This window comes from Melopsittacus undulatus, chromosome 6, assembly GCF_012275295.1.
Source record: "Melopsittacus undulatus isolate bMelUnd1 chromosome 6, bMelUnd1.mat.Z, whole genome shotgun sequence".
NCBI lineage: Eukaryota > Metazoa > Chordata > Aves > Psittaciformes > Psittaculidae > Melopsittacus > Melopsittacus undulatus.
This window is the reverse complement of record NC_047532.1, coordinates 24,563,011-24,589,515: the sequence shown is the minus strand read 5'-3', so window position 1 is coordinate 24,589,515 and position 26,505 is coordinate 24,563,011. Positions and strand designations below refer to the sequence as shown.

General features: G+C 38.7%; 1 protein-coding gene across 1 annotated transcript; it reads right to left on the bottom strand.

Moving 5' to 3' along the window:
* Positions 1-1,130: 1,130 nt before the first annotated feature.
* On the bottom strand, positions 1,131-26,415 carry DNAI3 (dynein axonemal intermediate chain 3). The gene is given in 22 exon segments (XM_031050674.2): positions 1,131-1,137; positions 1,695-1,828; positions 3,057-3,148; positions 3,543-3,747; positions 4,406-4,536; positions 4,952-5,015; positions 7,240-7,319; positions 8,262-8,349; positions 9,148-9,295; positions 10,658-10,731; positions 13,308-13,436; positions 14,100-14,222; positions 14,595-14,684; positions 14,786-14,910; positions 15,799-15,989; positions 16,628-16,744; positions 17,341-17,540; positions 19,360-19,527; positions 20,352-20,456; positions 21,007-21,188; positions 24,996-25,034; positions 26,334-26,415. Coding segments are annotated over 22 exon segments (2,574 nt in total).
* Positions 26,416-26,505: the final 90 nt, after the last annotated feature.

Below are 26,505 nucleotides of genomic sequence, written 5' to 3'. Positions count from 1 at the left end.
AATGGCTTCTCAGGCTGGGGGTGGAGCCCAGGAGCGAGAAGCACTGGTCACTGTTACAGCGAAAGGAGTGTCGGAGCTACCGGAGAGGCTACAAACTACTGCTTGCATCCTAGGTGTGTATGAGAGAGGGCTGTAGGGAGTACCGATGGCAGCTCCAAGGAGATCCCGGCCACCTCAGACTCCTCCTCAGAGGGTTACCAGATGCCCTGAAAAATACCCGTTCAGTCTCTCGCTGGGAGAATCCCGGCAGCCATTGGGCACGATCCGCCCCGCAGCATCTTCCGTGCGCGCTCTGATTCGGGCGGAGTCGGGACACGAAGCAGGACGGGAGGTGGGCTGGGCTGGGGAGAAGCTGTGGTCATCGGGGTATCTGTGTGCCTGCGTGCCTCCCCTTCCCGCTGCAACGGCAGCACAGAGACATGGGCTGCAGAAGCCGCAGGTGAGTGTTCTCTGCTCTAGAGTGCTTTCGGTCACCGCAGCTCCAGAGCAGAAAATGCCCTGGACATCTCAAAACCCCTCAAACCCGAACAATCCCCCAACAAAACCCTAAAGCCCCAAGTCTTCAAAAGGAGTGAATACTTCGAGAAGGAGGGAGGAGGAGCTTGCAGGAGCCGAGGAGCAGAATTTTGGTGGCCTATGTGAATGTAGCTCCTACAGTAGAAAATGTCTTCCCTTCTGATGGGAGCAGGTGGAGGTGGATGTAGACTGGAGGGATGGATACTGGCATGTGGTAATCTTAAATACAACAGCTGAGCTGTATTTAAGATTTTTACAGCTTATTAGAGTCCTGACAGAGCCAGAACTTTGAAAACTGCTATTTAAACAGACAGACCATTCATTATAACAGTATTAATGAAAGATAGCGGAACAAGTGTGCCAAGAATAGTTGTTCTGTAACCATGTCATTAGTATAACTGCAAAATGCTTTATTTCTGAAGCTGAACATGTTCTGGTGCAATAAAGAGGTCATGAAATAAAAAGCTGGCTGGTTCCAAATGGGCTCTAAGCATCTGATGACAAATGTATTTCTTGCCCCTTTTCTAGTCCTAAATCCATTAGTATCTGCTTCAAGTCCAGAAACACATATAGTCTGCATTTTCTTGTTCCTTCATCTCTTCTGTTTTATGTAATCATACTCTGAAGGAAAAACACATGCCAGGCAATAAGCTTTGAAACTTGCATGCATCCCCATTGCTTTCCTGTGGATAGTATCAGTGCTAACACAAGTTAATGAAAATAGATTGTCACCTAGAGCTGCATTAACTGAATTATAATTTCCTTGATGGTTTAGTTGGTATTATTACACCATTTACCAAAGACTGGATAGGCAAAACCCTTGTGTGAATAAAGAATGGAAGGCTTGAAGAAGCAAGGTTTATAGAGAAGTTGCCAAACTATTAACTTTTAGATAAAATAACTGATGTGAAAAGAAAAGCAAATTCATAGTTGTTAAATATCTGTAGGCTCTAATTCTCTTGTAGGAGTTTCACTTGACCAGGAGCTGAACTCACATGAACAAGGACCATCTATTCCAGTCCTTAGATTTGCAAATATGAAATAAGGAGCTGCTAAGCTATTTTGATTATGTCCATTCTGATTTTTGAAAATACTATGGGAAATCCTGCCTGGTGAAACAGGTGTGTATTTTAAAGACCCAAAGAAACAAAGTTCTCTTAGTTCCAAGTATAACGTACTGTTTTCTTCCTTTGTGCTCCCAGATGGATTTCTGTTCTGTTTTGGCTTGAAGGTCTTGATACTCTCGAAGCTCTTGTTCACAGTACTTCAGATGTTTGACTTCTCTTTCAAAGTAATCAAGTACACTGTCATACTATTAAAAAATGACAAACAAGAGTCATTACACGCCCAAAGACACAGAACCATTGCTGATGATCTGAACTGTATTAGGTTATCTATATTGGGAATACAGATATCTGTTTATCCAAATACTTTGCAGCAAAGCAATATAAAGATGTGCATTGAAAGCAATTGATTTTGATATATACATGCATGGAGTTAAATAATTTTTATTACACTGATTCTCAGTAGATCAGGCTTCAGGATCTTGCACTGAAATAACCAATGTAATCTAAATATTAGTGACTGCTCTTGTGTTAATAATTCTGTGCCTTAAACAGTGTAGCTCTAAAACATGCGTAAGTTGGGCAGAAGCAATGTGTTTCCTCACATTATAACACTTGGTTAGGTCCTACCTTGCTTTGGAGAAGTTACTTTTACTAAAATGAGGCTGCTGTCCTGGTGCTACATTGCTACATACTGTGGTTCTGCAAACAGCAAACTTTTATGGGACATTTATAAACTATATAAGTGCATACATAACTTAAAACTGGGATAGGATGAGAAGAAGATCTTGTGATGTAAAAATAACAGACTAGCTAGCAGGCAAGATTGCTAGACTGGATGAGATTAAAACAGTAGCTTGGTCTTTGGCTGGGAGGTAGGGGGGGAAAAGAAAATCTGAAAATTATGCGGATATAAAAAGAAATTGATATTGTTTTCATTGTTCCCATGGTCTTTTGGTACAGGTAGTCCTTATTCCAAAACAGAATGTATGTTAGGTGATGTTAGTAACAGTTGGCTAAATGTGCTTTAACTAAGCTAGAACCAGATGCTCAGACATGTAATCGAAGTACCAAATTTATAGGGGAAAAAAGGATACAAATGTGGATAAGAGGCTGTAAAAATAAAAAAAAAAAGTATATTTACATAACTGTGCCCTATATAGCATTGTTATAATGCATGAAGCTAGGTGTCATTTTATGCAGGTGGCAAAAAATGCTGAACTCTTTACTGTGTTTCCATGTAGTCAGGTTGGAGCAGTGGACTTCTGCCAGTTGCCACCCAGGTTTCCCTTAGGTGCTTCCTATGTGAGCTCTGTGTAAAGCCAGTTTTGCTACAGGTTATCATTGGAGAACATGGCCATACTGATCTCAGGTTATTGCCACCCATTTGAAGGGAAGTTTTTCCCATCAGACTTGTTTCTGTGGTGGAGTTTTCAGGATAAAGTGTCACAGAGATGAATAAAAGTTCTTACCAACCTCATTCATCAAAGGGTCACTTAGTGCCTGACAGATTTCCAAAACATGCAGTACTCCATGATCATCAGACACCGCTAAAAAATTCTGCTTTGCTGAAAGATATTTCACAAAAACATATAAGCAATGTAAATTGCAACAGTAACCCGTACCTCCAGACACAAGCCACACAGGGTTCATTCTTCTTGTGATCTTTTTGGTTTATTGTTCTCTGCAGCAAAAAGGCAGCCTTATTGCTCTCTTATTTTCTTAACAAATGAATTTCCCTTTAAGGTTTATACTTTTAAATTATATTTTTTTCAGTTGCTTTATGCTGTGATAGTATGCTTAGAACTGATGCATGCCTTTTTGTACATACAGTGCAGTATTAGAGGAAGTGTGCACTTATCTATTATAGAAGATTATCTGTAGCAAGATTAGTGTGCCTTGGAGTCATGGGCCATTATGCAAACAGGGTGGCTCAGTAAAGTGCCGTCACCATCAACATACATGAGGCAATCCAGGGGCTGATGAAAGTGATCTTTGATTTGGAGATGTTCTGGAAATATGATGGCTCATGAGTTTTCTTCAGTAAGTCCCAGATATCTACATTTCCATCATCTCTGCCAATGAAGAAAACTCCTGGTCTTGTTAAGGACCATCGTCCTGCAGTGTATCTTCCTGAAGAGCAGCTTGACTGAAGGATTGCTCCATACTTGAATTTTTTAAACAAATAAAAGATAAACCCGACAGTAAAACAGTGCTATCCATTCACTACTTTAACTCTCTTACTGCTTAAGAACATTCACAATTTAAATGATCCTATTGCAAAAAAGTATATCAATAGTAAAACTGGTATCACCCTCTGCAGATAAAGAGAATTGTGGGGAAGTAAAAAACCTCTTATCTCACTTGCAGTCTATTAAGGTAGTCTGTTTATAATCTGTCCACTCTTAAAATCTATGATCTTGAGATTTTGCCACATGTAGGACATGAGGAGAACTGTAAAAACTTCCATGTTTCTTTGTCTTCACATAGTTAAAAGTCTGCATCTTAAATGAGTTCCTCAAACTCATTTTGCACACATTGCCTTTATTTTTCTCTTTCCCTAGGAGCAGAAATAATTCCTTGAGAAGCCAGTTTTTACAAGGTTGGAATGAAAGAAGGTCTGTTCATTTGTTGTCTGTAAAAGGGAAGCTTACAATGCTATTTCCAAAATAATTTTCTGATGTGAAGAGAAAAGCATTTCTTATACTCAATTTAATTCTAACTGTGAAGCTTTGTGACATACAAACATTTCTGAAAATACAGTTTCTGAGGCTATTATGGTTCTGTCATGGAATTATGTTTCAGCTGTGTTAAAGGAAACTTACTGTAACCTCTTCTTTCCAAATGGCAAACTTCCGTCCTCCAATGCTTAGAATGATGTCTTTAAAAAACGGAGATCTCTGGAGAGTGTTGATAGTTTCAGTGTGGACAGCATATTTCTGAGTGTGCTTCTGATCTAACGGAACAAAAAAGGCAGTTGCTTGGAACTAGTGCTTTAGTGATCATCTTCACAATGGAAGTTACATGGTGGGAAATGAGTGCAGGATCCAGCACATGTTTCAAAACTCATCCTAGTTTTTTTGCTGACAAGGTATAGGGAATGTAATTGCTACAAATATAGTTACTTGAATAATTTGTGCCAATGAGTACATAGTGATGCATCTGTGCTACTGGAGAGGGCTTTTGCTATTTTGTCATGACAGCTAAACTGCTCACACTTTTGAGGTGTACTGCTAAACCCTGGTGTCATCAGTGAGACAGGCTATTATAGCAGATGGGCAGGAACATTAAAATGACAGAGTATAGGTACAAATATTTTAAAGCTGGCAGTATATTAAGGGTTAAACACATATTGAGAAACTTGAACTTACTAACTGGTATTGGCAGGTCATTCTCGATTTCAATTTTCCAGTCAGAATAAACAATTTCTCCATCCTGTGATGCCAGAAAAATCAAGTAAATGCTAACGTTGGAGTTTGGTGGCTTATATCAAAGTGACTTGGTTTTAAGCTGTGACTATACTTTATTATAACCATCATTAAATATGTTCTGAGCAAATAAAACTTGGATTTGCAGTGAGTGAATGAAAAAGCACTAAAATTTTGGACACCAATTTTCAGTTAGCTATTGCCAAAAAAAGCTTTAATTACCATGATGTATGTAGGCAGTTCTTGCTGCAGAATTAGCTGCTTTGTTCGTGCATTGCTCCAGTATTTGGGTAAAAGGTGATCAGAAGCAAAAAGGTAGCTACAAGCCAAATTTTCAATTCCATATGAACTCAAAAGTGGGAAAGAATTTGGAATTTTAGGTACATTGGGTAGGTAGAGGGCTCTGAATAGTTGGAACTTCCCAAGGTAAAAGAAAGTTGTGGGGAAAACTGTAGTATAAATGTTTGCTTCTGGCATTTGGGGAAACACTAAAAAATATATCACTAATCTTACAGGTTCTGAAATCCAGTTTGGTTCCTGATAGCAGTTAGTTAAGCTTGATACATCTTATAGAATCATAGAATCATAGAATAGTTAAGAATAGTTGGAAAGGACCTTAAGATCATCTAACTCCAATCCCCCTGTCATGGGCAGGGACACCTCACACTAAACCATATCACCCAAGGTTCTGTCCTACCTGGCCTTGAGCACTGCCAGGGATGCAGCATTCACAGCTTCCTTGGCCAACCCATTCCAGTACCTCACCACCCTAACAGTAAAGAATTTCTTCCTTATATCCAGTCTAAACCTCTGCTGTTTAAGTTTTAACCCATTACCCCTCGTCTTATCACTACAGTCCCTAATGAGGAGTCCCTCTTCAGCATCTTTATAGGCCCCCTTCAGATACTGGAAGGCTGCTATGAGGTCTCCACGCAGCCTTCTCTTCTCCAGGCTGAATAGCCCCAACTTTCTCAGCCTGTCCTCATATGGGAGGTGCTCCAGTCCCCTGATCATCCTTGTAGCCTCCTCTGGACTTGTTCTAACAGTTCCATGTCCTTTTTATGTTGAGGACACCAGAACTGCACACAATACTCCAAGTGAGGTCTCACGAGAGCAGAGTAGAGGGGCAGGATCACCTCCTTTGATCTGCTGGTCACACTCCTTGTGATGCAGCCCAGAATACGGTTGGCTTTCTGGGCTGCAAGCTCACACTGAAGCTGGCTCATATTCATTTTCTCATCGACCAACACCCCCAAGTCCTTCTCCACAGGGCTGCTCTGAATCTCTTCTCTGCCCAACCTGTAGCTGTGCCTGGGAGTGCTCCCACCCAGGTGCAGGACCTTGCACTTGTCATGGTTAAACTTCATGAGGTTGGCATCAGCCCACCTCACAAGCGTGTCAAGGTCCCTCTGAATGGCATTCCTTCCCTCCGGCATATCACCCAAACCACACAGCTTGGTGTCATCAGCAAACTTGCTGAGGGTGCCCTCAACCCCACTGTCCATGTCAGCAACAAAGATGTTGAACAAGACCAGTCCCAACACTGATCCCTGAGGGACACCACTCGTTACTGATCTCCAGCTGGACATTGATCCGTTGACCACAACTCTTTGTGTGCAGCCATCCAGCCAGTTCTTTATCCACCGAGTGGTCCACCTCTCAAATTGATGTCTCTCCAATTTAGAGACAAGGATGTCATGTGGGACAGTGTCAAATGCTTTGCACACATCCAGGTAGATGACGTCAACTGCTCTACCCCTCTCCATCAGTTCCATAGCCCCATCATAAAAGGCCACCAAATTGGTCAGGCAGGATTTTCCCCTAGTAAAGCCATGCTGGCTGTCACCAAGCACCTTGCTGTTTTTCATGTGCCTTAGCATGCCTTCCAGGAGAATCTGCTCCAAGATTTTGCCAGGCACAGAGGTGAGACTGACTGGTCTGTAGTTCCCTGGGTCATGCATAATTCCCTGGGTCTTGGAAATGTCTTCTAGTTCTGTACTTGAAGTAAGAGTTCACAGTCTACAAAATATTGGGGCTATTATTATTTTTTAAGCATGTAGCTAAATGCATGGAAATGGGAGTAAAATGTGGCATGCCTAAAAAGATCTTTTTAGTGAACATGCAAGGAAACATGCAAGTCCAAACATTGTAAAAGCTCTGTTACTTAATTGTTCAGTCCTTTGTGCATCTTGGATTAACATTTTCATTAGTAACCTATTATTTTCACTTACCTCAGTTCCAACAAAAAAATCAGTGGAGATATCCTTTATCCCTTTCAGACTTCTGCTCATCTCTCTGGCAGACACCTTCTCTGGGAAACAGGATGGATACATCTATTTATTATACACTGGAATTGTTAGACCAAGAAAATCCTTTGTCATATAAAGGTAGTTCATTGCTAAGGGGAATTTCAAGAAGAGAAATGAAGAAAGACTGCCAAGTAAATCACCAATTCTGTTGGTTAATTGTTTCCTCATGGCATCTACCCACGTAGTGCTTCCCATACACAGATGACTGCTTAGGGTAGCACCATTCTGTTTTTCATCAGCTTTACACAGCATCAGTGTCTCCATGGGAACTGCCCTTATGCATCCCCCCTTTGCTGCTGCAGCCAGGAGCTAACATTTCTGATCCAGGGAACGGTGCAGCCTGCCTCCTACAGTCTGTGGAGGAACAGTGTGCAGCTATGCCACAGCAACTCAGCTGCTTGCAATCACTCTCTCAGGTAGTTCCATTCTTGGGCTACCTGTATGTTAGCTTGCCAGCTCTACAGAGAGATTGGCAATGTGTCCCTACCACAAAGTACCATAATAAGAACTGATTTACTATGGAATGTAAAGTTCTGAAGAGTGATACCTCTGTCCAAAGCACTGCAGAAATACCTACATATATATGTGTATGACAGAAATAAACACTGTCACTCCAGGATTATTTTTCTAAAAATAGCGTTATGTAAGGGCTGAAAAGGACATAGTGTCTCAGGAATAAAGAGACTGGGTAGGGGACTTGCATCAGCAAGTGAAACCTGGCCAAGCTCTCTTGGATACAGAACTGTTCTTGTGTTCAATACAAGGATATATCATTGTAGTTAATACATGTATGCTGCAGTTTGAATACCAGTATATTTCAGAAACCTTTTTCCCCAGATGCCTTTAGCCATACAACATTGTGTTGCTCAGCTTTCATTATGTATATACTGAAATAGAAGTTTATTAAAAACATTTTCGCCAATAAGGTGTAAACAAAATATTACCTGAGCTTTTGAAATTGCAGTGCAGTACCCTTAAAACAATCCTGGTGGAACCGTACTCTTGGTTGATGCCACTTTTGCACAGGTTTATCTGTTCAGAAAAAATGCACTTGTTAACTCACTTTGTCAGATCTTTGAGGTACAAGACTAAATGGCTTGCTGCTGGAACAGATCCTTTCAGTTTGCCATGTGTTTGTAGTAGCCCTCAAATGGTATTTGCTGCCTCACATGCAAGCACAAAAAAACCCCACAAACCTGTAGTTTCTCTTGTGTTATCCTTCCCTGTTAGTTTTTTGTTATGTTTCTAGCAAAAAAAAAAACCAACAAAACAACAACAAACCAACCAGCTCCAGTGGTTGTGCCTATTCAACAACCATACCAGCTACAGCTATTCTGAGCAGCAGGTCCAATATATATATTTTTATATAATATATATATATTTAACCTAACAGATTATTTTCAGCCTCACTTTTTTCACAAGCTGTTAAGACCATTTTCATCAGACTGACTGTTGGCTTGCAAGTAATTATGGTTCTGTTGACAATGACCATGTTTCACAGTTTGGGACACATTTGGGACCCACTGAGATAGCGCAGCTGTTGAAAAGGCTGACAGAAACTTACACTACTAATACAACCACTTCTGCAGCTGTGGCAGTTTTGAAGAGGCAGCCACGCTCTTTCTTGTGAGTTAGCTTTTCAAAATGCATTTTATTGAAATTTCAGAGGAAAATTGAAGTATTTAATTTCGTGATTAGAAGGAAATTCACAAGGAAGTCACAATTTGCTGGAAAAAATAGAGTTAGGAAGCAAAAAAATACACTGCTATGGATTTCTGTCCATATCTACAGTCTGGCTTAATCCTTCTGTTCTATATTTATGTACTGTACCTTTATGAGAGGTTTCCACGAGAGATCTAGATGCTTAGAAGTATCTGGACCACCATGGGGTTTATAAAATATGTTCATCTCTGTTACTTTCTTAGATAAAGGTTGTTCAGAAGGTTTGGTGTCTGGAATATCCCAAAATAATATTGAGCTGCAAAATGTTTGTATAATGTTATTTTCTGGTTTTGTTTCAAAGTCAGATGCAGTTTTCTATACATTTTAAAGTTGCGTTTTTTAGTCTTTCATGTTCGAACATTAAATAGAAATAGAGATTCTGAAAAGCAGACAGATGCTAGATATCTAATTGCTTCTTTTGTTAATGATGGCATGTTTTCCTTTTTATACCATTTCATCAGTTGTTAACTATACTAAAGCAGCTAGACAGCATTCATACAGTTGGAAAGTTACTGGGTGAAGTTACTGGGCGCTGAGAGAACTGGACAGAGCTCTGCAGTTAGGTAATATAGTAATCCAAATTGAACCTCATTCCCAGTTCTTGCAAGTAACAATTTATTTGCTGACATTCAAGACAAATGCTTCCATTCATCTCACTGGAGTTTTCAGCCCTCTGATCATTCCTGTTGCTCTACTCTGGACATTAATTCATAGAAAATTTTCCTCATTGCTGACATCTCTTTACCTTTCCTAATAGGAGTTGCTCATGGACCTGTGCCCTTCAAGGCTCGCTCTTGCAAGTACAGTGATTTCCCTGCTCTTTAGCCAAATACTCTTAATTTGGAGCCCTGGTGTGTGAGTAGTTTAAATTATTTCTTCCATATCCATTACTTGCATTACATTGCAAACTTGTTAACAACCGTATTTACAGTCATTCTTCTAAGTTAATCCTTTGAAGTCTTCCCTTTATTTGATTAGAGAAAATAAATTTGTATCATTGCCAAATTTGGCTCTCTCTGACCCTCCTTTTGTAACTAGCAAATATATGATTGAGCCCAGCTATACCACCTTGAAGCCTTAAGCTTTTTGCCATCATGAAAGCTAAACATTTGTTTCCACATTTTGCATTCTGCCTCCTTTCTGGTCTTTCACACAGGATAATATTTGATTGTAATCATCATGACTATTAATTTTACCAAAGAGATGATTCATACAGAATAGTTTTGCTCACTAGTTCTTCAAGTCTAAATATAATTTACAGTGTTTCTGTGGCCTCAAAATCTTTAACAGCTCTTTGTCCAAGTCACATACTCAAGGTATATCTGGGGGTGTGGCTCTCCAGGCCAACGCATGCGTGATCAGCACCCTTTCTAAGCTATACACAGAATATTAATGTATACGTCCGAGTTTTTTTTCAGTTAATGAACCCTTAATGCCATTACTGTAAAGAGCTTAACTGGCCAAGAACTTCATGTGCTGGTCTTCTGCATACAGAATTTCAGTATTCAGGATAGGCTAATAGGAGTCCAGAAGTGCGCTAGTTAAATTATGGAGTATGCTCCATACAGCTTTCCAAAGGAAACTGGAAGACATCCTGTAGAGTATGTATTATATATACCAATCAGGGGAGCAGGTTGCAAACTGCACGGGAATTTCAGCTCTGTTTTCAGAATCAGCACCCATTTGGTTGTCCTAGAAATAACAGTAATAATAATTACAGGGTGAGAAGATTATTAGAGACTAAAATCATATTCTGCTAAGTAGTTCCATACATAAAATGTGACTTCTAGAAATTAAGTCAGCATTTCTGCTTGGGCAAGGCTTGAATATCAGGAGTTATTAAATTGTAGTTGTAAAGTCAAGCTATTTTACTAAAGTATTTATGGTGAACTGAGAGCAGCTTTGCCTGCGGAACACCTAAACTTCTAAACTAAGTCAGCAGGATAAATACGTGCTGGCACCACTGCAAGTCAGGCCCTCCTTAGGTTGCCATGTTTGTAGTGTTTTTTCATCAATCTTAACCAAAGAGCAAACCATTGAGAAATTTGTCTCAGACAGTGAAATGTACTGGGAGTGGTATCTCTTTGCCAAGTTTACACCATGGGTCATCTCAAATTGTCACTCAGCTAGACCATGCTGCGAGATAGGAATGGTGCCTTCAACTGTTAATTATTAATTATTAATAGTTCAGTTTGTGTATGTGGGATTCTGCAGGTTTTATAGTACTTATCATTTACCAAGTAGTCATTGGTTTATACCAGATTTAATTTATTCAGAAAAATAAAGGAAAGGTGTTAGACACACACACACAAATGATTATGGGCTGTGCCATTATCAAATATAATTTCTAGGAAAAAAAAATATATTTTTGCTAAAACTGTGTTTATCAATCATGTGGCAAAGTTTCAGATGCGCTTTTTTACCCTTCATGAGTTGCTTGCTGGAGTCAAAATGATAGTCTCACAACCATGCAAACTGAATTAGTTTCTAGATATAACTTTAAATACTTTTTCATTGATACCTAATAATAATCTGCAATTCTGGGGAGCTGTGCCATAAAAACTGCAATGCTGTACAAAGGCTGACACATATCCCATGTTTATATAACAAACTGTTCCAGTACATGTTGCTAAATATTGACAAAGTGATTCCTTTGTCAGTATTATTTATCAAGCAAGGGCTTCCTGCATCTTTTGCTCCAGATGGACATGAAAACAGCTTTCTGACTCTAAACCTAGGAAGAAAAAACCAATCCACCCAAGCAACAAAAACCACATGGCACTCTGCTATCCAATCACTTTCTTCATGTTTTACATCTGGTACTGATTCGTATCCATGGGTACTACTGTAGCATAATTTAATAATGAGCAATTGTATCAGCTTTGTTTTTATGATACACGTGCACCCTTTCCCTCACTTTTCTAGTAAATGTTGCTAAGGACTAACGTATCTATGGAGTCTTACAATTTGCTTTAAAAATATATTGATATGTTCATTTGCATAAACCTTTTAAAGATCTCAGTTTTCTTCCTGTTGGCCTGCTTTTCCACTGCCATTGTTTTGCATTTGCCTACATTTGCATTTGGAATTAATTTGGGCAATCATTTGCAGTACTTTGGTGGTAAATGAGCATCCAATACTCCTGTAATAGCGTTGGACCCTTTAACTACATATACACTGTAGGTAATACTGTAGTTACTATATTACTATTTACTATAGGTATTAAAACTGTCATGGAAAACCTAAGTTTTGAGTACACAGGCAGCATCTAGAAGAATGAAGGTAACTACAGTAACACCATTCTTGGGTGCCTGGATATTTAGGTAACTGAAATAGTTTCTCTGAATTCTTCATGGCAGACTAGATTGCTCGCAGTAGAAATTCAGCATAATTTAGATATGTGTCGTGGTTTAAATCAAGTCCACACACAGCTCATTCATTCACTCCCCCCCCCTCTCTCCCCCAACTCCTGGAGAGTTAGGAAGGAGAATCCAAAGAATGTAGCCCCCACGGGTTGAGATAAGAACGGTTTAATAGCTAAGGTATAACACAAATCACCACTGCCATTACTACTACAAATAATAATGATAAAGCCAATAACAAGTGAAGAGAATACAACACCTTACCTGCCACCAACCCATAACTCACCCCACCATGCCCGACCGAGCACTGACCGATACCTCCTCCATCCGCCCCCCAGAGCTCCAGCCCTTCCGGGTCTCTCCCGGTTACATCCTGGGTATGATGTGCTATGGTATGGAATGCCTCTTTGGCTAGCCTGGGTCAGGTGTCCTGTCTCTCCCTCCTCCCGGCCTCCCCTCCTCCCTGTAGAGCAGGAGCTCAGAAAAGGCCTTGGACAAACCAAACACCCGAGCAGTAACTCAAAACATACTTGCTATCAGCAACCGTTCTCAGCCCAAAAGTCAAAACACAGCACTGCACCAGCTACCAAGAAGGAGAAAAATGCCTGCTACTGCTCAAACCAGGACAATATGGAATGCTTATTATAACTTTGAATTACAATTTTCAGTAAAGCTACAGAGATTTTCCCAGTATGAGAAGATTCATATCAGGTTGAGAACACAGCACAGTTGTAAAGCACAATGAAGAGGACAAGTGACAACAGGTTATTAAATATTTAGAAAATGCAGTGGGAAATAAAAAGGGCTGTTACAATAATTGAATCTTTAATATTTTATCTTGAGTTTACACCCTGATTTCTGAGGTAGCATACTAGGAAAACATGAAAAGTAAAATTTTAAGCTCACCTCAAAATAATTTAGCAGCCAAATTACATCTGTTACTGGTTTTTTATGAGCATGCTCTATGGGAGAGTCTGCACAATGTTTCACTAGAGGTGGCTCTCTGCTACTCTGCTGATCTTCCATAGCTGGTGGCTAGAAATATTTTGAAAAGAAAGATCTTAGTATTTTTTCCCAGATACGGTAGCAGGCCTGTCAAAGACAAAATGGTAATTTACGTACTGTTAATGCTGCTTCACATATTTCAGATCAGTTCAGAGAATTTGCTAGGGGTCAAATACCTTCCTACCTTTTCCCCTTGGACAAAAGAATATGTAAAACAGCAAAACAGGCCTTTGAATAGGATGCTCTAAAAAGAATTCCAATGTGGCTTCACAGGCACACGCATATCCACTTAGGTTATTAGTCCCTCCTCTGCTTTTAGGTCTCTCTTCCACTTATTCCCTTTATAGTCTTCTTCCACTGAAATACTCTTCTCATTTTCTGAGCTAACTTTTTCCTGTCCATAAACTTCCAGAATAATTTTTGGTATTATATTCAGCAACAAATGCTGTATGACTTTGATAGGCTTCATAAGGCAACTGTTGAGTACATGTTGGTGCTCATTAAAGAACAGTCTTAAGTCTGCACAAAATGCAGTAAAGCTATTAAGATGGGCCAATGAGGTAGAAATTATAGCGTGATAATGGGTTTATTTAATGAACTCATCAGGTTTCTTATTGTTCCTAGTACCTGACTGCAAAGATATCTACTGGTTTGAGTCAGGGTACTGTCACCCATTTTACCCCACAGACATACAGATGTACTACAATTGAGAATGGAAGCATTTATCATACTAACAGCTGTTACCTCGTTTCCATCAGCATCAGGTTTTGTATTTTGCAGCTTTTCTTCATGTTCAGAAATATCCCACAGTATAACCTGTAACGAGAAATGAGTATATTAAGAATTATTCAGTCCTTTATATTAAACGTATTTTTCACATACAGTTCATGGAGGCTTGGGGAAAATTCACTCTCTATACTAGAACTTGGGAAGTCTTTAAAATATTGAATTCCTCAAAGTATTGCCTCTTCAGCCTGATGCTGTCAGCAAAAGGCTACACTTGTCTCAACAACTACAAAAAAAAAGAGAGTCTCTACAGCTTGATCTATGTTCCAGTACTACAAAGAATGACCATACAATAATGGCTCAGCTATGGAGTATCCAGGCATAACTTCAGTGCAGGATCAGAGAATTTCTGAGACTGTGTCACTAAGGGTTACATTTTATTTATAAGCAGAGAATGAGCACCTGTCCATTGATGCAGCCTCCAACAATGATATTCGGGTCGCTTGGACTGAACTGAAAGCAGCAGATGTCTTCAGGACACTCCAACAGTAACTAGAAGGAAACCCAAAATAGTTGAGAAATACAAATCACTCAGATTGCTTGTTCTCTTGTTGTTTGAATGCCTGACATATTGAAAAGTGCTGATGAAATACCTGAGGCTGGAGAGGGTCAGAAACACTCCAAAAAAGTATTGCTGATTGCTGCAGCAGTGACTTGTCAGAAAGGTTAATGTGTTCTTCATAAGAAAGCCTCTGTCTTGCTGACACTGCTATGACCCCTGAGTGAGAAAACAAATTTTCTCAAAAGAGACAATTCAAGTTTCAACACGCTGTTAATTATTCTGGGTGACTTGTACCTTCTGAATACAGTGAAAAACAAAACCAAAAACGACCCCCAAAACCCAGCCATGTATTGATATTGTTCTTTTTACAGATCAACTCTGAGGAAATTGGTTTTGTTGCTGTAAGTTATTCAGCAATGAGCCATAGAACCTAAGCTTCATGATAAAATTCAGGGTTTTTGCTGCTACTCCTGAATGGTGTAATACTGCACCTGAAATGATGGGACAGGCTTCTAGTGCCCAGCATGAAATGAAATCTTCTGTAGCTGAATTTGTTTTCTGCGCAGGCTGCAGTATTGGCTATTAGTATGCTGTGCAGCTAAGACATTTATACAGAGCTTAATTGTGCCTTTAAGCTTGGCTGTGTAGAGCAATAATCCATGGCAGGGAGGAGACATTCAGTATGCCTCGTTACACTCCCTGGCACTCAGCAGAGCCATGTCCCATTATGGCTGTAACATTCCTAGCAAGTATTAGGCACACATACAAGATCCAGCCATGGGGAAAAAGACAGTAGTTTGCAGAGCCACAAGAAGGACCTGGCACAGTGGGAGCCCCACTTAAGTGAGGCTCATACAAGAGAAATTTCCCTTCCCTGTGATTTTTGCTTGTATTTTAGTGTGAGGGACTTTGCATGGCCTGTCTGAATTCTGCAAATTTGTCCACCCCATTTTCCACTTTGTCTGAAATCGGCAATTGAGACAAACACACTGAACCAGTTTTGGTGTTAAATTTAAAAGTTGATAGTTTTAAGAAAATTGCATATTTTGTAGTTCTCACAATACATGTCATTCAAGTCTCAATTCAGTATTTTAACTGCATTACCATCAATGTTTGGATGCCAGCAAACACAGCTAATAGTTCTATCCTTGGGATAGCGCAGATCTGTAAATGATTGATATGCTTGAAGGTAAACATCTGGCTTGCCACCAGAACTGCTTTCATCTTCTGCTAGGGCCTTCCAGTCATCAAAAAAAGGATTTATAATTTCATTTTGCTGCAGTGCAATTTCCATTCTGTTTTTGGAAAGAACAGTTAACACTTTAAATAATCCAGATGTGATTGCTCAGTAGCAGAATCACAAATATTTCTGTAAAGAGGCAGCTTTTGTTTTACACAAAATTATGACCACAGTGGTACAAAAAGTATTAATTCCTCAGTGATGCATCACTGTAAGGAAACCCTCCTCCATTTAAATATAAATAACTAATTGTAACAAGAATTTAACTCTAGTTCTAGTGTGGATCAACTCAGTGCAGTTGTTAAATTCTTGCACAAAAAATGCTGATAAGTGGGATTTTCCCTATGACTAAGGGCTTTAGGACAGTACCCTTGCTCTTCTGCATACACCTCTGCTTCAGTGAGCAGTGTCTGAAAGACCTGCTTTGCAGCTTTAGTGGTGTAACACTATCAGCTTTAAGAGTTCTAATTTCCATTTAAGCCATCATTCACCTATATTGCATAGACTTCATGTTAATTTTCATAGAAACAATTATTAATTTAGTATCTGTTAATATTAAAAAATATGAAAGAGGAAAACCAAAACAAACAAAAATCCCTCCACCAAAGCCAAACCAAAAAAGTATATAGAAACAATTATTATTTGACCAGACCAATGGTACATTGCAACAGCAGTTCTTGCTTGTAGTTTTACCTTAAATGTACTGATGTAAGAAATTCTTTCAGCTTCTCAGATGACAGACACTCTTCTTTCTCTTCATCTGACAACTGTCTAGGAAAATACTGTGTGGCTGCATTTTTTGGATAGGTCCTAACCAGTTGGAATAATTTCAATGTGAATAAGTATAGAAGCAATTTCAAAGACAGAAGCCCATGTAATGAGTAAAATTAAAAGCTATTCATTTTTTTCTAGAAACTCTTTGGAAAAGTGAAAGAAGAAAGATACAAACAGACCATCCAGTTCTGTTCTCTTATTCAGTATGAGAAACTCCAGGAGAGGTGATTTGATTTACACAACTTCAATTGAGATCAGAAACAGTGTGTAGCTTAATAAATCATAGAATCATAGAATAGTTAGGGTTGGAAAGGACCTTAAGATCATCTAGTTCCAACCCCCCTGCTGTGGGCAGGGACACCTCACACTAAACCATGTCACCCAAGGCTCTGTCCAGCCTGGCCTTGAACACTGCCAGGGATGCAGCATTCACAACTTCCCTGGGCAACCCATTCCAGTACCTCACCACCCTAACAGTAAAGAACTTCTTCCTTATATCCAATCTAAACTTCCCCTGTTTAAGTTTCAACCCATTACCTCTTGTCCTATCACTACAGTCCCTAATGAAGAGTCCCTCACCAGCATCCCTGAAGGCCCCCTAAATAAGCTGATAAATATTTTCTCACACTTACCATTTTGTCTGAGTACTACTTTCTCCTACTTTTGGAACCATTTGTACGCCCACATCTTTTTCAAGCATTTTAATACTGAAAGTTTTGTCTTGATAGGATGTGCATTCAGCATAACTGTTTTTTACGTCTGAAGCATTGCTATCAGTAAAAGTAATTGGTGCACCGAACTTCTTGCGTACTCGAGAAAACATATTCTTAATCTGGAAAAGAAGTACTTCAGTAAGTTAGCAGAGGAGAAAATGTTTTGTAAAATGGCAGCATTTATATAATTGAGGAATCAGTTCTATTGATGATTTTTGTGCTGAGTTTACTTACATTTCTACATTTTGAAATTGAAATGCTCATATAGGTAGCCTGTAACATATGTAGTAAAAGACTGGTTTGTATTTCTAAAACAAGAAGTTGCCTTTATGTAATGTTTTGGCTAGTAGGATAAGAGAATTGTATCTTCTAGTTCACATAATCATAGAATCATAGAATAGTTAAGGTTGGAAAGGACCTTAAAACCATCTAGTTCCAACCCCCTTGCCATAGGCAGGGACACCTCACACTAAACCATATCACCCAAGGCTTCATCCAACCTGGCCTTGAACACTGCCAGGGATGGAGCATTCACAACCTCCCTGGGCAACAAAACTGCTCCTTTAATTAAAGGGCTGATTTGCAGTTCTATGTAATACTGCATTGAACTTCCAAGACATGGCTTTTCAGCTCTGCCCTCTTAATGCGGTTCTCAACATTGGGTGAGGTATTTCACCTTCCCTTGTACAGCTTAGGGAGAGAAAAGTACAATGAAGAGGATCTACAAAAATTTGAGTGAGGAGTTTCCTTATAGCGAGAACTAGGAAGTAAGGGATTTTGTTTGATTTCTACCCACAAAGAGAGGTAGGCACTTGATTTCAGGCAGTGGAAAGTTATTGCTTTGTCTTGGATACATAGCCAGGTACTTTCTCCCAGTACCTCCCACAGAACTGGAAAAGAATGTAGGCTGAAAACACTTCTGAGTAGACCTTGCCAGCAGGGTTCTAGAATACTTGGACTGTGAATGTGGGTTGAATTTCATGACTGTGAATTAGCTGTAGGACAGTCAGACATCTTTTGTAAGTAATGGCAACATGTCCAGCTGCTGAGAACTATCAAAACTTGGCCGGTTTTCTCTGAACAGGGATTTAGGTATTGAGTAGAAATCACAGATGGACAGTTAAATGCTTGGGGATGCCCCACACATCACAAGTTAGGTGACAGCTGTTGAGTGAATATACTTTTTGGACAGTTTTCTCAGTATAACATGTAGGTGAACTTAAGTATTAGGAACAATTCCTTCCCCAAAGGGTGCTCAGGCATTGGAACAGGCTGCTCAGGGCAGTGATGGAGTCACCACCCCTGGAAGGGTTCACACACAATGCAGATGAGGCCATCAGTGCCATGGGTTACTGGTGGCCTTGGCAGCGCTGGGGAACAGTTGGACTTAATGGTCTTACAGGTCTTTTCCAACCTGGTCAATTCCATGATTCTATGTCCTCCTGTAATGTCAGCCTGTAATACCTGTAGTCAGTAACATTTTTTTCTGAGGTAGAGCCCTTGAAAGTATTGCATGCTTCTTAAATGCCATCCACATCATGAAATAAGAGTACACTGCACTCCATTGAAACAGAACTAGGTCTTTAGAATATAACTGAAGTGACTCAACTTATAATTTGAGCAAAAAGTGGCAGAGATGTTACTGACCAGAGATGATCAGGACTTTTGAATTTACAGCTTAAAACATAGATATGTCCAATGCAGTCTCACGTGCCTTGTTTGCAGGATTTAAATACAAGAGAATTCAGAGAAAAAAAGATAAATCTGCAACTGCAGCACTTTCAGTTTTTGTTAAAAGTTGAGATATTTCTCTTTTTCTTCTTGAAAGACCCCAAGCAAACCTAGGATTTCAACTTCCCTTTCCCTGACTGGTTTTTGAGGAATGTAAAAGATTTTTTTTAACATTTATTAGATTGACTAACATCTGTGGCTTCTGACCTTTGTAACGGTGTCTTTGACAGATTCTTCTTCAACTTCCTTTTCACTGCCAAGAGAAACCCAAGGTTTTTGGACAGGAGGCCTGTATGGTTGGATTTCTAGAGTCTCCTCTATATTTTCTTCTTCTTCGTTGCTTTCTTCCTGTTTTTCTTCTGCAGTTTCTGGAGGCTGTGACATCAAACAGTGAGAAATGGTACTTTTTCACAACCGTTACTGAAATGTAAGTATGAACTAGAAAAACAGTTTTCAGTCTTTATCCACACATTCTTTATCTTAATGCAGCAAGTCTGGCTATTCTGTGCCCCTGCGTATGATTGGGTTAGGTCCCATTCATTCATTTGTGCATTAGAATTTTCCAATACAAGTTACATATTTAATATTTAACTACTAAAGAGAAACCATTGTCTTGAAAGCAAATTACTGTTATATAAAAAGAATTTGTGGTGGTTTCTTACATCAGGCCATCCTGCCTGGAATTACAATCTGCTTTTCTATTAGCCATTTTTTCTCCTGATGCTGAGTTACAAACTCATGTTAAAAAATTTTGTAATCTACCTACCCATAAACCTTCTCCTATAATGCAGTGCACAAGGTGAAATCTATGTATCCAGAATTATTCAGAACCCAAGAACATGCTGAAGTATGATTTAAAGAATAAGTATGATTCTTTGAAGATGCCAAATATAATCTTTTCTTCTTATGTCTTGCTAAGAAACCTGGGTCTTGGCAGAGGAAATTTATGTTTATGACAAAATGCAGCAGTGGGGGTTAGAGTGACTCTCTGAAGTAAAATATAAAAATTTAATTCAGTCTTTCTCAATATACAATACACTTTTTACAGTGATACACATATTTTTCTTTGATCAGATTAACCTTTAGAGGAACATTCTGGCATGCCAACCACATTAGATGCTTAGAAATACAGTATCAGTTTATATTTTAGACAAGATTCTGAAATACTCATAGAAAGAATGATGTTTGTATTTTCTTACCTTCAGAAGGTTTTCCTTGGCTTCCTCAGAAGCAACGAGGTAAAAGTTCTGTCCATACTGGAAATTTGCATCTAAAACTACCAAAAGTTCTTCCCCTGGATATTCCTAGTTTAATTAAAACAATCATTGGAACACTGAAGGCAAATAACATATAAAACAGACATGAGCCTGTGACTGGCAAAGCTACTGCTAATGTAAATTCAGTATCTTTGATTAATCTTTTAAGTCTTAACAGAGGATTGCATGTGCCAAATGAAAAGAATAGATGGATTTTATTTTCTAATAAAAATTATTTTGGGACCAAGCTAATCTTTTCATACCAACAATTGAAAAGAAACTGTTTTAATGATTCCCAATAAATAGGCAATGAATAAGGTGAGGCCAGAATATGTGAAGCTCTGCAAGTTCAGAGAATCAAAACTAATAATATTTATGTTACTTTTAGCATATATCAAATCTAGAGTTAGTTAAAAAAAACCAAACAAAACTGTGCATGATGAGCTGTGAGAAACTTTGAGTTGACAGTGGTCAAAGACCATTATAGCCTCTGGATATTACACCATTAGTGTTTTTACACAGAGTCAAACAAGGTCAAACCTTATCATATACTCTGAGAGCATGAGGTCTTAAAGTGTGAATCAAATAAGCTACATACCAGGATAATATTTTTGATAGGGTAAAAATCAGAAATTTTAGCTCTTCTTTTCAGGTCCTGAATGATGTCCTCTTTTTTAATGATTTTGAAACAATTTTCTTCTGTGACATCTTCATCCACTCGGCAATTGAAAATTGCTTGGGTCTGTGTAGTGAGAACTAAAGGAAAGATTTCTGGGTGGCCTGTAAAAGAAAGCAAAATTCCTTGATAAAAAAAAATCAGTGTTGTTTAAACATAAACATTCACTTTAATAACTCTTCCTTTACTGTTTCCTAGCAGAATGCCTTTCAATCTCTCAGCTTAGTTTTTTTGTATTTTGGAAAGCATAGGGTAAAAATTGTATTACATTTCGTTAATCTTGGAAAAGACTCTACCTAACACTTCCTACCTAACATGTTATTCCTAATATAAGGGTTTTTTTTTTCCTCTTGATTAACAGGTCATTAAGAACTCCAGTGAAGAGTCATTAAAGTGTTTTTAATACATTAAGGACACAACTGCCTTAAAGATAGCCCATGAACAAACACACTCTAATCCTTTGCTGTAGAATGTTGTCATGTTAAGCCAATGTTTGATCTAGGTGAGGCTTCGATGCCCTCCGAAATAAAGATGTTTTTCTGATTTAGGACTTTCATCTTCCTCTCACTGAGTTCTGAGTGCAGCTGAGTCTTTTTTGCACTAAGCAAGTGAGACTAAAGCAAGGTCACTAAGATTCAAGTCAGATACTTATTTTCACCTTTGCTGGAGAATATACAGCTGCTGTTTTCTGCATACATGACCTCTATTAGGTTTATTTGTACTAATTCAGAACAAGCTATTTCTGATCCTACCTCTGGCAGTGTTATTTTCATTGGTTCTAGTGAGGCTGGATGCAGTTAGGTTACCTGTCAGCTGCGCTTTGCAAACAGTCCGAAGATAATACCCAGTGCCTCTTGTTAAGTGTGTCAGCTGCACGTATGTAGCACTGATTCTTCCCATGTTACACGTTTTGCCATTCAGCTTGTATAACAGCTGTGTTTAAGATCACTATAGGCCCAGCTAGTTGAATCCTGCTGCCTAAGAGACTCTTTTCTTCCTTTGCAATACTGCCATACTAGCAGTCATGCTCTGTCTTAGCTGCCATAGTAAGAGCATTCTTCATGAAGGCCACAATATTTTGTCTGAGAGGGCTATCAGATGTTCATCTTTTTGATAAACTGGGAAGTGTAAAAGATTTAGGGACATGAGTCCATGGGATTTTTATGTCCTGAAATGGGCTGGATTTTGTAATAATAGCTGATACTTTCTATAATCTTTGTTTCATTCTCTTTTCTTAGTTTGAGTTATTTAATATTTTATCTTATTTTCCAGCACCTGTGGTATTTTTTTATCTTTGTGTATGCCTTAAATTGAAGTTGATGTATCTAAGATGATGATATTGACTAGCTGGCTCAGCATGTTTTGGAAAGCCATTTCTAACCCAAGCCAACAAGGACTGATAAAACAGTAAATTCTCCTTAATCTCTATCATTCAGGAAGCTAAATCTCTGCATAAGGCTATCACATAATGCATAATGTTTGATGAATCTGACATTTATCCTTTAAAATTTTTCAATACTGTTTCTCTACTGCATCTGCTTTGCTATAGTCATCCACTAAAATTAATGGCATGCTTGATGCTTCTGGTACACCCTGCACTATACCAAGTATTATTTACTTAGCCTTCACTAGTAATTTTGTAGTGTACACAATCCATTTGTAGCATGCACAGTCCATTAGTTCACTTTCTTCACAAGTTGTGGTCACTATTGCATGACTTTCCTTTCCTTTTGATATTTTGATGCTTTTCAAGATTTCTGTGTGGATGCTTCCAAAAAATACAAAATCAGAGGGATGTTGATCAGGAAAAACCTCTGAAAGTCATTTGGTTCAAGTTCACTGTTGATAAGACCAGATCAAGTCAGGCCTTGTTTATCTTCAGGAGTCCCTTTTCTTGCCTTTTTGACTTTTACTCTCCATAGATAATAAGGCCAAGACCTAGATTCTTTTGCTTATTAACGTGGCTGTGAGACCAGGCTCAGAAAAAGTGTTTATTCCAGGGTGACTTGAAACATTTGCTGCCTTTAAGGAACTGCAGAAGTTGATCTGCAGGATTCCCAGGTTACCCTAGCCAAGGGCATGAGGCCTCATTAGGATGTTATTAGGAAGCAGACTCAAACCTTAGCATGAACTGCAATGCTGCAGATACACTCTACATTTCAGTATATTGGAGAAAAAAATCAGACTTCCTTTTTCAAATTAAACTTCATAGGATGGATAGAGGACAGAAACCTAGGGCTGCGCACCTGAAGAGAATGGCATTTCCATCCTCTTTGTACACAGCTGGCTCACAGGGCACAATGGCTAGGAAAGCAAAGGAACAAGATATCTGTACATATCACAGTGCTCAGAGGTGGTGATGTGGCTACTGGCTGTGGCTAGAAGCTACAGAAAATTATAAACATAATTAGCTGATTCATAGGTGATTTTTTTCCCAGAAAATTATTCATAATAGTCTCAAATAAAATAAACCCAAGCAATTGGATTTTATTTTTCTTAATTAATAAAGAATCCTAACCAGGAGTTTATTCAAGAAGCTTGTATGATGTTATTTTTTAAAATGATGAATTGTGCATCCAGCCTTTCCACAAATGCTAATGCTAAAACCCCTCTCTTCTCAAAGAGATGTAGGCTTCAGTGTAAAACAAAACAATGTGAGCATGCTTTAAAGTTAAGCAGAAATATAACAGACATGACTACAAGAGGGAGCAGAGTAGGACAGAAAGTCTATTTTCTTCAATGTTCTGTTGCTGGAAGTCGAGGTTAGAAACAGAATAATGATCCAAATGAAAGTACGTACATCTTTTAGCCTAACATAAGGGACTGATACTGGAATTCTTACTATTATGAACATTTTTAGTGAATGCTCTTTTCCCATAAAAATTATGTAGCATCTAACCAAAGACTTCATATTGTTTTTTTGATGGTATATTGTATCCTATCATTTCTAACAGTCAGCAGCTCTTAGTAATAAGAGAACTTCACAAAGGACCAAGAAGCTCTCAGAGAAGTAAAGAACACTTACCAGTCTTATGCTGAGGAGATGCCATGCACAGTGACTGCTTATAGTAGCATTGTTTTCCTGCTTTTAGCGACAAGATTTTAGCGATAGTTCAGCTATTACGGCTATAACCTTACTTGCCACTAGGTGGAGGTAAAATTCTCTCTTACTGACAAAAATAAGTCTCTCCAGGAACACCGAAAACACAAATTATAATTTATTTTTAAAATAACACTTTTGTCATCTGACGGATCATTTGTGGTGCATTTTTCATTAGCTGCAGCTTAGCCATTTCGATGACACTAATCAAAATGCAATTTTCATACACACATGTGTGTGTACCTGTTCTACCCATGTAGGAAGACAAGTGCAAAAGAAATGTTTGATATCTCTGCAACTTCTAAATGGCAGGTTTTTTCCCCTACAAAGCAAAATATGTTGCTCAATGTCTGTTGACACTTATGATTAAAAACCACAAGTGATATGCCAAAATAATCTGCTCACCAAATTCAGTAATGATTTGATAAAGATGAAAGATTTTGAGATTATAAAAATATTTCAAGTTTTTCTTTCAGTTGCTTGACTATTACTAAATACAAACATTTTGCACCCTATAATTCTATTGTGATGTTGTTTTTTTTTTCCCCTGGTCCCAGATCCTCTCAAACCAAGATAAAAACTTCTTTTACAAACCCATACCTGTTTCTGTATTCCTTGCTGCACTGCCTGCTACTCAGAAAGTGGGACTGTAATTACTACTGTAATAGCTGCAATTCTTCATAGTTTCTAAATTTTATCATTCATAAAAAATCTTTTGATTTCATTCCCTGGCTTTAGTAACACTGAAGCTTCAAAATGCTGGAAGTGTTCCAAAACTATTACTTGAAAGCCCAATCTTTATAGCACTTACCTATACTAGCCATAGAAAGATCAACTTCATCTTTTTCATCTGGAATGTAAGACATGACATTACCAGTAAGATTTCTTCCTAACAAAGTTAACTATAAATATACAGTCCTTTTCTTGTTAGGCAATGTTTAAAATCTCTATGTATGTTTAAAAGTAAACTGTGAAGAGGAAACACAGTAATTTCAGTTCACATTTAACACAAGAAATGAGTGAAGCCTTTCAAAATAGGTCTGTATCTTAAGGAGATGTTGGCCTATTCTGAAACTATGGAGATTTAAACCTCATTTTAATTTTGAGCAGGTGGTCTGCCTAAGACAGAAACCATAAGAAATATGGTGCACACTGCAATTTCTATGCTTGAAAACCACACTGACCGCAGCCTGATAGTACCTGCTTTGGGCAGCTACTATGTGAAGAGGAAATAAATAGGCAAGGCTTGCTAACATCAGACGGTAGCAGAACTGACAGGTGTGCAGGCAGGAGTGGACGTGAGTCCCTTCTGACAGTGGTGAGGTGGGTAGGCTTGCTCTGGGTAGTAGGGTGCTGCTTTCAACTCCTGAGAAAGGGTCAAACTTCACAGCAAAGTAGGACTGGAAGAAATTAGCAGTGATGTGCAGAATATTCTCTGCAGCACAGCAGCTATTAATCAGCTGTGAGGGGAAAAGTGATTAAAAGGCAAAAGCAACTTCAGGAAGGTGGCTGTCACAGCAGAAAAAAAATGTATTGATGAAACGAACCAAATAAAACCCAAGCAAGAGAACATCACCACCTGTTCTGAGAATGTGCGTGCCACTGGGAAAAAATACAGCAAAGGCTCATTAGCCTTACACTTCATTAATATATACACTTTATAAGTGGCACAGGTGAGACAGCACCTCAGAAAAAAAAATACAATAAAATGTGCTGTGAAATGAAATTGTGAGACTTTAGTATTTTTTTCAGGCTCTGTTACTGTACCTGTACAGTGTGATCCTGAGCACTCAAATTCCTGCTTCTGGGGACACTTCCCTCTGCCTGATGCTCTCTCCCTGGGTTGTTAGCTTTTGTGAATCTCCACACTTAACATGTATTAAGCCTCCCAGTTTCCCATTCAGTACTGCTATTATGACACCACAACTTATTAAATCTGGACTACCAAGACAAAGTGTAAATACTGCAATGTAGCTTTGTTATGTTCCATGTACTGGTTACAAAACCATAATCATTAATTGTAGATCTCTCATTTATATAAAATAACACATTCTAATTTATCTCATGTTTACTTATATGCAATGGCCCAGAATAACCAAGGTAGCTCTTATGTGAGACCCTGTTACTGCTTGTTTCATTGCTTCTGTACCTTACATACCAGGCTTTTTCCCCTTCGGGGATTTCTTAGCTTTGTTTTCACCTTTCTTTTTCTTTGCCTTTGCTTGTGACATCTTTCAGATTTATCTAGAGAAAGATACACATCATCAACAAACTGTAAATAGACAATGGAATGCACCATGCATGAGTGAGAATTTTGCCCA